The sequence below is a fragment of the Drosophila erecta genome, unplaced genomic scaffold (genome assembly GCF_003286155.1).
Source record: "Drosophila erecta strain 14021-0224.00,06,07 unplaced genomic scaffold, DereRS2 tig00000279-arrow-arrow-pilon, whole genome shotgun sequence".
Classification (NCBI taxonomy): domain Eukaryota; kingdom Metazoa; phylum Arthropoda; class Insecta; order Diptera; family Drosophilidae; genus Drosophila; species Drosophila erecta.
This window is the reverse complement of record NW_020825216.1, coordinates 129,666-143,317: the sequence shown is the minus strand read 5'-3', so window position 1 is coordinate 143,317 and position 13,652 is coordinate 129,666. Positions and strand designations below refer to the sequence as shown.

General features: G+C 48.6%; 4 protein-coding genes across 5 annotated transcripts; 1 reads left to right on the top strand and 3 right to left on the bottom strand.

The window, feature by feature from the left end:
* Nucleotides 1–4: 4 nt before the first annotated feature.
* Nucleotides 5–6,194, top strand: LOC6550426. The gene is made up of 7 exons (XM_001977004.3): nt 5–868; nt 923–1,058; nt 1,119–1,611; nt 1,662–2,048; nt 2,111–2,590; nt 2,650–2,912; nt 2,965–6,194. The coding sequence occupies exons 1-7, from the start codon at nt 258–260 to the stop codon at nt 6,103–6,105; spliced, it is 5,511 nt and encodes a 1,836-aa protein (XP_001977040.2). The 5' UTR covers nt 5–257; the 3' UTR covers nt 6,106–6,194.
* LOC6550425 lies at nt 6,102–8,703 on the bottom strand. 2 transcript variants are annotated; one of them, XM_001977003.3, is made up of 3 exons: nt 8,476–8,703; nt 7,136–7,364; nt 6,102–7,068 (listed from the first exon to the last, which is right to left on the bottom strand). In XM_001977003.3, exons 1-3 carry the CDS (start codon nt 8,549–8,551, stop codon nt 6,444–6,446), a joined length of 930 nt encoding a protein of 309 aa, XP_001977039.1. In that variant the 5' UTR covers nt 8,552–8,703; the 3' UTR covers nt 6,102–6,443. The 2 variants fall into 2 exon arrangements, with proteins under 2 accessions (XP_001977039.1, XP_026838818.1); XM_026983017.1 differs by lacking the exon at nt 8,476–8,703 and adding an exon at nt 7,509–7,647.
* Nucleotides 8,704–10,098: 1,395 nt separating this feature from the next.
* LOC6550424 (trypsin-2) lies at nt 10,099–11,531 on the bottom strand. The gene is made up of 3 exons (XM_001977002.3): nt 11,415–11,531; nt 11,125–11,350; nt 10,099–10,914 (listed from the first exon to the last, which is right to left on the bottom strand). The coding sequence occupies exons 1-3, from the start codon at nt 11,479–11,481 to the stop codon at nt 10,128–10,130; spliced, it is 1,080 nt and encodes a 359-aa protein (XP_001977038.1). The 5' UTR covers nt 11,482–11,531; the 3' UTR covers nt 10,099–10,127.
* Nucleotides 11,532–12,482: 951 nt separating this feature from the next.
* On the bottom strand, nt 12,483–13,617 carry LOC6551052 (trypsin). Its single transcript, XM_001977001.3, has 3 exons — nt 13,319–13,617; nt 12,971–13,256; nt 12,483–12,863 (listed from the first exon to the last, which is right to left on the bottom strand). The coding sequence occupies exons 1-3, from the start codon at nt 13,609–13,611 to the stop codon at nt 12,483–12,485; spliced, it is 960 nt and encodes a 319-aa protein (XP_001977037.3). The 5' UTR covers nt 13,612–13,617.
* Between the last annotated feature and the right edge of the window lie 35 nt (nt 13,618–13,652).

Sequence of the window (13,652 nt, the reverse complement as noted above, 5' to 3'; positions counted from 1 at the left end):
ACATATGTAGAGTAACTGTTCATCGCAATGTACCGGAATTATTCTTGCCCACCACTTGCTTTCCTTCATTCACAGCATACGCATTCCATTTACGGTTATAGTACAGCTCTCTCGCGAGCCACAGGCGGGTTTACAGTTACGAACGGGGGAAACGGCACACCGAAAGTAAACTGTCATGTGAATGGAGTGAACATCAGCACTGTAGCTTAGTATCGCTGGGACTGGCTAGATGCAGTAGTCCCTGCAATCCTTGCGAGATGGTTTCGCCCGGCGTGTGTGCAGCATTATTTAGTGTCCTGGTGTTAAATGGTTATATCGGCCAAGTGCGAACTGAGTTATCAGCCGCGGAAGTCGCTGGAGATGCGAGTGCAGCCCAATTGCTGCCCAGTTCCTGTCGCAATGGACTGAATGGCAGTAGCTCCGGCCCGGAAATCCGTCTGCCCTTTGTGGACATGATGGTGCGCCATGAGAGGCCACTCTTTGTGCTCCGCGAACCGGAAGAGGATCTACTATTACTGCTCCATGGAGGCGAGATTTTTCAGCTGCACGTGGCTACCGGCGAGAGGCGTCTGGTGCCGCTTGGAAACTTGGCGGGCCAGGTCGGTGGTCGCCGAGCTCTCGGAGCAGAGGTCGTGGCCTGGCGGGAGTTTCTACTCCTGGCCATTGTTCTGGATGACTCCATGGAGGTTTACCAGCTGCCCAAGGAACTGCTACTCTCCGAAGATCCCGCCACACAGCTGAGCTTCGAGCCTCTGCAGGAGTTTTCGCTGCCAGGAGGTTTCATTCAGCTGCACCTTCTGAAACCCAGTGGCGATCAGGTGCTCCTCCTGGTGGCCTCCAATCACACCAGTTCACACAGCAAATGCAGGTTGGGAATGATAAATTGATAAATCTTTTCAAATTACTGACGTCTTACTCACAGAACCTTTGAGTGGCTGGACACCTACTTCAATCCTCTCGAGGAGATCACTCTACCCGCCATTCGCGTGCTCCAAGTGGTTGGTCGTCAGCCACTTTATATCATTTTTGGGCGATCTTTAAAGGGTTCTCAGTCAAAGGTGATATGCAACTGTAAGACAGAATAAATGGTTTTTAATTGTTTTTTGTTTCCCCTTTAGCTGGTACTCACTGTCTATGAGCTGGATAGAAACAGCCGTATCCTGCAACACCGACAGGCTTTGACAGTCCAAGCGCAAAGTGTCCAAGCTGCCAGATTTCATGGAAGGAACTGCCTCATCGTCTGTAGTTCCACCGCATCTGCTTCCTGTATTTTCTTTCGAATGGTGGATGGACAATTTGTGGTGTACCGCAAGCATGCCCGAAAGGATTTGAGTTTCCGTCGATTGAGTGCCACCAAAAAGGGTAACCTTCTGGTCGGTGCCCGTGCCAATGGCGAGGTGATCGTCTTCAGCTCCACTCGTCTGGATTGCTATAGTGGATTTCAATTAGCTGGAGAAGCGGAACCAAGTGGATTACTTACTCATAAAAACTTGCGCAATGAGACCTTCCTTCTGCTGGCCTATCAAAGACCCTCGAATGATCTGATCCGAACTGTGCAACTGGGTGGCGTGGAAGAAACCTCCAACCAAGTGGGTGCTGCTCCAGATGAAGGTACATTAAATGAAACTCTGTTGAGCAGGTATTAACTAGCGTTTTTACAGACCTAAGTGTGGTCCAGTTGCATCGCCACGAGTTCGAAGAGTCCATCAATGCCTTACGTGGCCTCCTGCTGCGCCGTCGTTCCTCTACAGAAAGCCTGAGAAATCTGGTCGACTTCTTAAAACAGAAATCGGCTATCCACCTGGATAAACCACTGCATCTTCTGCAGCAAGGACGCATAGAAAGGCTTCAGCTGGTGGACGAACACCTGCGTACTCCCACCCAACTAAAGCAGCGTCTGGAGGAGCTGCGTCAGCGATTTGAAGCCATCCAAACCAGGCGATTCACTCGCTCTTTTGGGACAGGAAACGAGAACGGTGAGCTGGAGACACTTAAGGCGCGACGATTGCGTGTGGGCAATCTTATCTACAAGGGTCAGCTAATTTCAGGCAAGTATGGGAATACAGGAACAAGATATGATATTAAACCCTTTATACTTCCTATTTTACAGGCCACATTCTTGATAACTCAAAACCACCTATGCTGACCATCAGGAACAGTCCTTTGCAGACCAAAAAACTTGAAGCACAGCAACTGGTTACTCCCCAAGATTTCCGCAACCCCAGTGGTGCCCAGATTCTTCCCGCGGAAACCAATGGCAGTGAATGTGTAGTCCGTCATCTCCGAGTGGAACAGATAAATGGAGTGCAGTGGAAGGATTTTTTGAACTCGCTCTTCCTGCGCAGTCGTGACAGTTCGATAAAAGGGCGTTTGGTTATGCAATCGAGAGCCCGGGTGAACAGTCTAAAGACACCACTGCTTAACGGACTTGTGGTGGATCGTCTCTTTAATCTGCGGCGTGCCCAGATGATCAGTTCCAATATCTACATGTCCGCATTTTTTGCTCCGCGTTTGGAGGCTCAGCGAGTGAATGGCCTGGACTTTGCCCAGGATGTACTACATCGCGGTAGCACTGATCCGTGGATAAGAAGTAAGTGTCTTCCTTAATATTTTCCATAAAGATTAATCTAACAAATCATTATTTTCCAGCACCCGTGCGCATCAATCAGATGAGTGTTTCGGGTGATATTCAGGTGGGCAATACGAGCAAGTGGCAGCCACAACCCAGAGAACTCGAAGAACCGATGGAACAACGTCTTCAACAGTATTACACGGGCAGGGTCACCATCCGTGGTTCCCTGACGGTCAGAAATGTCCAGCGGGACACGGCAAGCTCCCTTATAGTCCTGGGAAACCAATCTCTCGCCAGAAAAGATATACAATCTACGTACCTTCTTGATCAGACGCCACAGGTAGAGATTCAACTACTTCTGATTTACTTTAATAACACTAGTTTTTCCGCAGAATATCTCCAACTTGACCTTTGGACATACCAGAGTTAGTGTTCCCTCACTGAGCACCAGTTATGTTGATGGACATCCTGTGAGGGATCATCTCCTAAGCGGCGGACAGCAGAACAAACACAATCATCCAAATCGCACTCTACACATAATCTTTATGAATGCAACCATACAGGGCGATGTTACTTGCAGGGATTACAGCTCCCGTTTGGCGAAGATCGCCAAGGATGCAGTGCTTCAAGGAGAGACGGTCAATATCACGGGACACAAACACTTTCAGGCACCTCTAACTGTTCAAGCACTTCAAACCAAGGAAATAAACGGAGTACCAGTTAGTGAACTAGTGCTGAAATCGAACACCACCCAAAATTTTAAGGGTACGAAGACCTTTGCCCGCGTGGTGGTGGCGAATGATATCCAGGTCCATGATCACTTGAATATGAGTCAGCTTAATGGATTGCCATTGCAACAGCTGCTTGGTCACGATATCAGTCTGCAGCGCCTTGAACTGACGGAAACCCCACATCTGGAGAATCTTCATTTTCGGCGACTCAATGGATTGCCCTTCGATGAACTGCTGTCCAAGATTTCGGAGGACGGTGAACAGCCCCTACTTCTTCACAAGCAGCTACTGATTGAAGGAAATGTACGGTTTGCGAAGGCTCTCCAGGTGCAGAGTATTAATGGAATCCAATGGGACGAGTACCTGGGTCGCTTGGTGAGATCCGATTCAAATGCGGAAATACGGGGTAAAAAGACATTCATGGCCGATGTCCAAATAAATGATGCCCTGCGAACTCCCCACATCAATAATATGGATCTGAGTTCCCTGCTCGACAACACCTTACTGCGCATGACACCTCAGCAAATCAGTGGTGCCTACACTTTCGATCGGATGATGGCCACCAATGTGGATGTAAATCGAGTAAATGGGGTGCCCAAGGAGGAATTTATAGACACACGCAAGGATTTGGAACTCAAAGGAGATCTCTACCTGAAGCAACTTAACATCAATGGCAGCCTAAAGTGTCCCTTCGTCAATGAGGCAGTTTTCAAGGATCTCAAGCAACGTGTGGAGCAAGTGCAGCAACTTCCCTGGCGGAATTTGATAGTCACCGGCGATGCTCTATGGGATGGTGAGGAGCAGTCACAATCCCAGCTAGACTACCTACGCCAGCGTGCAGTCAGGAGAGAGGGAAACCAAACCATTGCGGGACACGTTCTCCTGAAGGAACCCCGCCTAATTAACATCCAAAGCAAGCAGTCCCTGCCAGTTGATCTTAACTTCACCCACTTGGCCGCAGATGCCCTACTCCGTCGGAGCCCCACAAACGAAACCCAGGTGATCACAGCTCCGCAAGAGCTAATGGGATCCGTTAGAGCCCATACCATACATTTGGAACAAGATGCACACTTTGGGCTGGTAAATGGAATCGATATACGACGATTCAATGCCTCACTGTACCGCCTCTCCAGTGGAGAAGCCATTGCAGCGCATCTTCACTTTCTCCAGGCTCCCAAGATAGGCAAACTACAACTGGAGCAACCAGAAGTGAATGGAGCTCCGATAGAGAGCATATACCAGCAGGGCAAGGGGCAATCCTGGCCACCTGTAACGTTCAAGAACCTCCTAGTCGAACAGGACCTGAACCTGAAGACCGTAAACAACATGAATCTGGACTACTTCCTGCAGCATCGCATTCCACTGAAGGGAGACGCACTGGAGGTATTCGGATCACTGACTTTTGAACACCTCCAACTGGGTGGAAAGCCCCTTCTACGTTCTATCAATGGCATCCAATTGGATAACTTGGTGTTTCGGCATAGCAATCGGACGCAGAGCATCATGGGTGCCAAGACTTTTCATGGAGGAGTGGACTTCACTGGACCCGGTCATGTGATGAATGTCAATGGACGCGAGCTTAGCGAAAGTTTCAGGGGCAGCATCTTTCGGAACAGGGACTACAATATCGATAGTCTAGTTCTGGACAAAGCTCTCTTCCCAGGAGGATTAGTTCTGGCAGGACTTCAAAGTCAAATTCCCAATCGAATGCGAGCGATGGAAGTGCCAAGCAATCCGTTAGAGGAGCTCCAAGAACTACTAGCAGTGGGCAATCAAAGCACCTCTAGGAGACTACTTTATCTGGATCACGACCCAGAAACGCTGGAGTCTACTTGGGTAAAAGGCCCTTTGAGGGGATCTACGGAACTCCAGGTGAGCCTGGCCTTGGGTGATTCTGCTACCTGCCAGCGTAGGACCTTACAAGCCCAGCTCCAGATCCCTGAACGTCGCGTCCTCCTGGCCAACTCGAGTGTGTCCAATCAACTGATGAGACTGCACTCCGGAGATATCCGTGTGAAGGTGCAGAATCACTGTCATCGCCCAGCCAGAAGATTGCGCAGCAGGATCACAATTAGTTGCCGAAATGAAACGCACACGCTGGGAATGCGTCAATCAGTGGAAGCCTTGGAACTGCTGGAAATGGACGAGATGGTGCTGCTGCTCCTGGGCACCGAGGAGGAGGTGCGTGTCCTGCGACTTCAGAGGAGCAACTGCAGTCTGACCGACTGGCAATCCGTGCTACCAGCAGATGGCCGTCTAATGAAGTTGATTCGAATGGGAGTGGAGAGCCGACAGAATCTAGTACTCACCAGTGGCATGAGCAACCATCGTCCCGTCCTGGCCATCCATGGTAGGGATCCCCTAACTCATAACTTCAAAGTGCTTCAGTTGATCCAGGGCTCCTATGATCTGGCAGAGATGCAGGGCAACCAGCTACTAGCCAGCTGCCTGGGCTGTCGCCATATAGCCATCTTTGATCGGAGCTATAACTCCGAGGAAACTCACTTTGAGCCCATCCAGCAGTTGAGCTTCCAGGAGCGCATCCAACAACTAACTCCATTCAAAGTTGGAGATGAGCACTACCTATTGGTGGTCACGCAGCCGGAGGAGGAGCACTTTTATCTATTCAACTATAATCAAGTGGGCGGTTGGCAACAACGCACGTTTGGCATTAAGAAACAGGACCAGTGGGCGTGGCCATTGGTGAAATCTGGCCAAACACTGGAGTCCGCCGAGACACCAATTCTGCTGCTCTGCGGAAAGAATCGGGAATGTGGTCTAGTGAAAGCCCTACTGGGTTGAGATCTGTATCATATTGTAATCTATGTGTATTTGTACTGTACATAATTATGTTAATCCTATGTATATGAATAAATTGTTTATTTTTGTTGAATTAAAATCGAATTATTACTTTGGGAACGTGATATCTTTGAACCTATGTCCTACCAACAGATTTCTACAGCACAGTTGATGTGAACAAAAAGTAAGGTGCCAATCTGGCTAAAAAGATTGTTCCGCTCATTGGATCGGATCGAGATTATCACACTCCTCGGCATTGCATTACTGAATAGCCTTGGATATCTTACTTGGCTAGTTACCCCACTTTCCAGATCGTAAGGTTTTCCCCCTCCTAAGGCATCTTAGGTTGAAAAGCTCTTTGTGCTGATGGTGATCACGTAGCCGGTGAACACCAGGAAACCCAGGATGCCCCAGATGGAGCTATTTTGATTGCCACCGTCCCCGATCGTGGTCAGTATCCACTCCACGTGGCTTTCCACGTCCTCGAAGGCTCCGTCGATGCTTCTCAGGCCCAACAAGCGATCCCGTTTCGTCAGCGTTGCACCGGCATCCATGTAAAGCTGGCCACGATTGTGGTTACCGCTCTTCATCTGGACACAAATCCTTGGCGATTTGCTCTGCTGCTGGTGGCAGGATGTGTGGGTGGCATTCAATGTGACCAGGTCGTGCAGCTCGCGAATATCGGCATCGTAGCCCCACGTGCTAATCTGCAGCAGATTATGCTGCTCCGAGTCGTCCAGGATGGAAGTGGCGTCCGGAGAGGGGGGTAGTCCGATTGCTTGAATATACTGGTGATTATCGGGCACATCCTTCTCCAGCATAAGAATGGCCAGAGCAAGGTCCTTCGGAGGCTGATGGATGTGGGTCACCCCGAATACGAGTGCCTGCTCATGGGGCGCAAATCTCTGGGGGCTTCCGAGCACAACTCGCAGTTCTGATGGATGGTAGTGTGACTTCTTCACTTGGCTGCAAGTTGCATTATTTATTAGTTGGATTATCAGAGCTGGCAGGATAACAGCTGGGGAATCCTTACCTGAAGATGCAGCTACTGACGGTCAGCACAACAGAGGGCGCCACTAAGGCGCCCGAGCAGATGTGTCCCTTGCCGAAATAATCCCGTTCCAGGGCCAGCAAACGTATGGATGCCTGGTGCGGAGCGATCTTTTCCAGCTGGAATCGTCCCTGTGCCGTTGGCCCTGCAATGGCATCCATTTCGGCCAGGCTAATACCACGTTTGGCGGCCAAATCGCGATGGGTGTATGCTGCGGATAGAGGAGAAGGTTAATAGTATAAAGAGCCGAGGTGAAGGTTAAGCAGCAGGGCCGATAAGCCCGCCAATCGAGATCCGATCGGATCCGATTCCCCCATGGAAACAATCTCCGAGTGCAGTTCGCATTATCACCCACCGCCTATCAGCAATCGACGCCTGGTCAGCGCCCCGATCGCTCCCTGATATCAGTTGCCTGCCAGTGCACAAGTCCCGGATTCGACCCGATCAGGCCACCGCTCGCATTCCCGGCGTGATCACAGATATGATAGTATGGTATCTTTAGACCCGGCCACGGGCCCACTAAGCCAAACCCAATCGAATCGAACTAAACCCACCCAACCCAATTAGCCCGGAAGTTTGACGCGATCACGCGATGATGGATCGCCAATTGCTCAATTTAAAGTGACGCACTGAAGCGGGCGGCGATTTGGATAATCGTGAGATTACGCCAAAATACAGTGGATATATATTGCTGTTCTACGATCAAATTTAGGTTCATAAATTTACTTAGGATAAGAATCTAAATTCGCAAGCATAATGGGTCACGTTTAAGTGTAATCACGACTACTAAAAATGTATATTTAGATTCATTTCGGTAATCTGTTGATCCTTGGGGTCATCAAAACAAATGTTTGGCATGCTTGTTTAATAGCAAAACATACAGTGAGCTATGAAAGTCTCAATCCAACTCTATAAAGGCCTTTAAATCAATTCGGATGTTTAGAAACCCATGATATAATCCCCTGTTCATCTCAAGCGCTGCTATGCGCAATCTATAAGATACTTATAACCATTGCATTTGCTTACTTGCAATTTCTTTTAAAGTTCCCCTTATCAGTTTGCACGTTATAACTGCTCAAGTACCCATTGGAAACCTAACTGGCATATTACTGGCATATTCACTTATTATTATAAGTGAATGTTTAGTAATATTCAGAAAATACATCTTGAGTTTTTTGTTGGAATTTATGTACAGGCCATACAGAACTGCATTTTCAGCAAAATGGAGAGTAAACCGATTTTGGATAAGACTTTTTTTTATTAAAATATTGCATGACAGCAGAAATATCCCGAATCCACCAAGTATCATCTAATTTACTTACTCGTTTGCATTTCAGTGCATAGAAATGCGAAGATCAACGTCTTCACGATCTTTCGCCAATGATCGTTCAACTGCATTTCGAAGAAACTTGTCCACAACACAAAATTCACAAGAAAAAATATTGAAAAAAAAGCTGATCCTTATTGAAGGTGAAAGTTTTTTTCCCGGTGGAGCGTCCTACGATTCACCTGTCGAGAGCTCCGAGCGTTGAATGAAGAAATTTTAGCGCGAGCTTCTTCCTAAATCGAACAAACGCAAATTCGCAAGGCGTTCTTAGATAATTCCATAATTTTTGTTTTGGTTTCGTGACTCCCGATTGTTGTTGTTTTCGCGATCGATGTCGGGCGATAAAGCAATAGCAACATACGACCCATGCACCAATACTGCTATAAAGCCGAATCGAATCGAATTGAATCGAATCGAAACGAAACGAATAATAAACAAACACTCACACTCCCTTGGAATCGATAAGAACGCAGTGCCGGTAATCACAATTATTTTGGTTATTATTTTTATTCACACGTGTATTCTGCTGAGTTCGTTTATGCTGCAAAGTCAGGATTACGGTGCGTATAGGTTTTTATCGGCTTGATTCTACTGTGCTGAACTTTTAGAGGTAAAAATTTGTTTCAGGAACACTATTTGGTGTTGATTACGAGGTATTCTGCGGTAACGTTGTTTTTATTAGAAGAATCAGGAAAAATGTAGAATTCTTCGGACTTGATCTTTGTAGGATGTGGCTTACTAGTACTTTTCTAGTACCTTTCTGTATCACTCTAACAAGGAGATACGTGGTGAATCAAACCCAAATTCCTTGTAATTTTCTACTTAGAAGCACCTCTTCTGAAAAGCGTGGCGGAAACAACCGCTTCTTCTCGAGAACCAAGTGTATATAGCCATCTTGAACCGAACTAAAACGGAAAGCAGATTACAAGGCAAAACGTGGCCGATAAGGATCAATACCAGTTGGTATTACCCGATTGCAAAGATTTATAGTGCTGTAACACTTCGATTGAGCTATGTAAGTACTTCGATCCTGATCGCAGCGACAGATAGAGTTCTATAGTGATACCATTTATAGTTATCACTTGCCCAATGCAACTGGACTATTGACCTTGTCTGCAGGTCTTAAGAGCCAGATCGCTTGATCGCCAGATCCACCTGCAGTCACGCACTCCATTCCTCGAGTCCCTGACCGTCTGGTGGCATAAAGATTAACGATATCGGGTGGTCACTTCCATTCATCGAACTAGTGAAATCAAGTTTCTTTTCTGCGCCGTAAACTATTTTTAGTTAACGAATAACAAATTGGCTGATAACTGAGCGATTGGGCATTATAAGTTTTGTATGCCGAACTCGGGTTGGGGTTATAAACTGCTGAAAACCGCCTGGAAGTAGGCTATAGTGTTGTGCAAGGAGTGGTTAGAATATCCGATACCTCCGCTCTATAAAAACAAGCTTTTGGGTAGGCAGTATGTAAAGTAAAGGCATACAACCTATTTCAGGCCTATTTATCAAGTATCAAGAGACACAAAATGGACGTAGAAAGTTTGGAAAACCCGTCGTTGCGTTTAAATACTAACTTCATTTTTACACATCATTTAAGAAAAGGCATGTGCAAACCTTAGGTTAAATAGTTTTATTAAAATATTTTCAGAGCTGCGCAGCCATTTGCCTCAGAGCGAGAACACCGGGCAGAAGAATGGTCAGAGTTCCGGCCATGGCGGCCACGGCACCACCACCATCGCCATCGCCACTTCCATCTTCGCCATCGCCACTTCCGCTGCTGCCACTTCCTTCATCTTCGCCATTGCCATCGCCACTTCCGCTGTCGCCACTTCCGTCACCACTCGCATCCTCATCCTCGCCCACATTCTGTAGGATCCAGTCGTAGTAGTAGGACACCTCCGTGTACACACCTGGTAATCTGGGCAGGGCGCATTGAATGCCCCAGGACACCAAGCCGGCCAACTCACTTTGGCACACCAGTGGTCCGCCGGAATCGCCCGAGCAGGCATCCTTCTCGCCCACCTCCAGATAACCGGCACATATCATTCCCGGCTTAATCAGGTGGCCCAGGTCACTGTCGTTCATGCACTGCTCCTCGCTGATCATCGGCACATCGACGGTCATCAGGATATCGGAGATATAGCCATCCTCCCGCTCGCCCCATCCCGTCACCTGGCAGACGACGCCCTCCGGTATGGCAAACCGGCTGAGGGCAATCGGACGAATGGTCGGATGTCCAGTGGGCACAGTGCCGTTCAGCTTCAGCAGGGCGATGTCCTTGTCGTAGGTGGACATGACGAACTTATCCAGCTGCATTATGCGCTCTTCGATCGTGAAAGTCAGCGTGTTGGTGCGATTGTAGCGATCCAGGTTGCCCATCACCACGATGAACTCCTCCTCGGGCACGAAGGTGCCGTCGTAAATAACCTGACTGGTAACGAAACATGTGATAAGAACGAATAGTTTCTGAGCTATGGGGTGACCCCTAAAGCAACATAACTTGCACTTTAAACTACTGCACCTCCTTCATTTCGCGTGACCCGTTTGCTTAAGAATTACATTACTTGGCACTTTTCTTGCAGATTCCCAAAAGGTAACACAAAACTTTAGGAATGGCTTCATCATCCCTGGACGCACTTACTCCACAAAGCAATGGGCGGCGGTGAGCACCCATCCCGGCCGGATGAGTGATCCTCCACAGAGGTGACCAGTGCCAAAGAAGTAGCCATCGTTGAGAGCCTTGCGAATGCTCACCTGGTGCCTCGTGGCCCCCAGTGAGGCCTCCGTTCCATTGATAATCCTGCCGGGATCTACACTGAATCTCGGACGAATGGCCTTTGTGTCCAAGGGTGTTCGTGTCGCAGCACCTGAGGTAATTTCAGTTTTTCACTTTATAAATATTCCAGGATTTCCCAGAAAACTCCCACAAACCTCGCAGGCCCGCTGGCATGGAAGCGAGTAGCAGGGCTAACGCCAAAAGTTGTCCCAATCCGATCATTCCGGCAGTCTAGATGCTAACTCGTCGACGTGGCGCTGCCAACTAATGAAGGAGCCGAGCCCAGTTGTCCAATATCGCTGCCAAAATAAAAATCTGGCATCCTAATCTAATCAATAGACATCGTACAATCAATAGAACACCACAAAAAACACCGGACTGACTTGTCATCGCCGGAGAACCGAAGACCTCCGTCCACGTCTGACTAACTGCAGTCTTTGGTCTTAAGTGCCACCGCTGGATTTCCCAATCTTTGGGTTTACCACACTGATTTATGGGACCCTTGAAGAAATGCTAGTACTCCGGGGATATTCCGAAGAAATGTGCCCAAATGTAAATGATGGCGACCTTTGCCATGATTCCATATCTTTCGATATTCCTGGCAATTGCTTCTTTCATTCGTGATTCAACGGTCTTTTATATCAGACAATAACTCCCCCATTGTTTGTCAGCCAATTTCCAAATTAGTCTTAAATCAGACCCCGTATATCTTCGATCTTAAATGAAAAATTAGAGCCCAGTGTACTTTTTAATTAAGCTATTACATGAACTCGTGGCGTCATGTGCAAACAACATTGACTATTCACAACAACTTCTGGTTACTTGTTGAATAAGCAATTTAAAGCTCAAAAACTGAGAAACGTACCAGCCAAAAGTTACTCATTCATTAATCTAGGTCATCAATTAATGGCCTTATAAAAGTCTATTTCCGTTACCATAAAAACTATATAACATAAACTATTGAAAAAAGGGATTGCTCAATTTATTGGCCACATGATGGCATTGGCAAAGGACAAATAGATACGCTCGCAAAATGCTACCCTGTAACCTGAACCTGAACCCCTCTGATGTCTCTCTGATGTCATCAATGCCGTCGATCAGCGTCAACTATTGGACAATCTACAAGTGGTTGCCCGCTCGCCACGATTAGATACATCAGTTGTAGAACAGCGAAGAGCAAGCGATTTATTGGTGGGACAGCACCCATCGACACAGAAGAAGGCTCACGATAAGCGCCAGAACACCAATGCCCAAAAGAAACCGGAAGATACAGATCTACGGCTGGCCAGATTCAGCGGGGGCATTTGCTTGTACTCGGAGTAGTCCAGCGAAGCGTTGGTCCTGTGGATCCATTTCAGAAAGTGCGACACGTTGGTATAGACACCCGGATAGCCGGGATCCGCACAGCCGACGCCCCATGATATAATCCCGGCCAGATGGCCGTCGCAGATCAGCGGTCCGCCGGAGTCGCCCTGGCAGGCATCGATGCCGCCCTGCAGGAATCCGGCGCACATCTGGGAGGCGGGCAGCTTGTAGATCACCTGGCAGAGCTCCTTGTTGAGGATCGGTACAGGCGCCTGCTGCAGCGATGCCGACTTGTCCTTCTGAATCGAGAGCAACGAACATGATCTATTAGCGGACAACAATTCGCTGCGGCTTAACGGACGCTCTCTTGAGCGGACAACGAAACGATGGGAATGGGAGGACTCACCATGGTGACCTTGCCCCACCCGTGGATAAGGCAGGTGGTGCCCTCTTCGGGTGCTTTTATGGCCAGCGGTATGGCCCGCACCCCCTGCGATTCCCAAGGTATGAATCCGTTGAGAAAGAGCAGGGCGATATCGTTCTCCAGCGTGCTGCCATTGTAGCCCTTGTGGCCAATGATGCGCTGCACCAGGTACTCCTGGGTGAAGCGGTCCGTCCGATCGATGGCGCTGCTGCCAGCCACCACCACATACAGCTCGGGATCACGATAGGCCAGTGGCACTGAGGTATTTCTAAAAAAAGGAGATCGCTTTGTACACAGCTCATGGATATCAGCCACTTATATTTCACCCACATGGCGTAGCAATGTGCCGCCGAACAGACGACCCGCTGAGAGATGACCGCTCCGCCGCAGACGTGACCCATGCCGTAGTGCCGCTCGTGGATCGATCGCCGGCGCACGGACACCTGGAAGGGCACCTGGTCAATGGTCACCGTGTAGCCGCCCACGATCTTCGGCAGGATCACAAAGGGCGAGGCTGTGGCCGTCGGTGGGCCAACCTGGGACTGGGTGATTCCGGGGTGGGTCGCCAGAATCAGCAGGCACATCCATAGGTGGTCCATGGGGTGCGCAGAAGTTCCACACATACACACACGAAACGAACTCGACCAGAAAGACGACAAAAAGT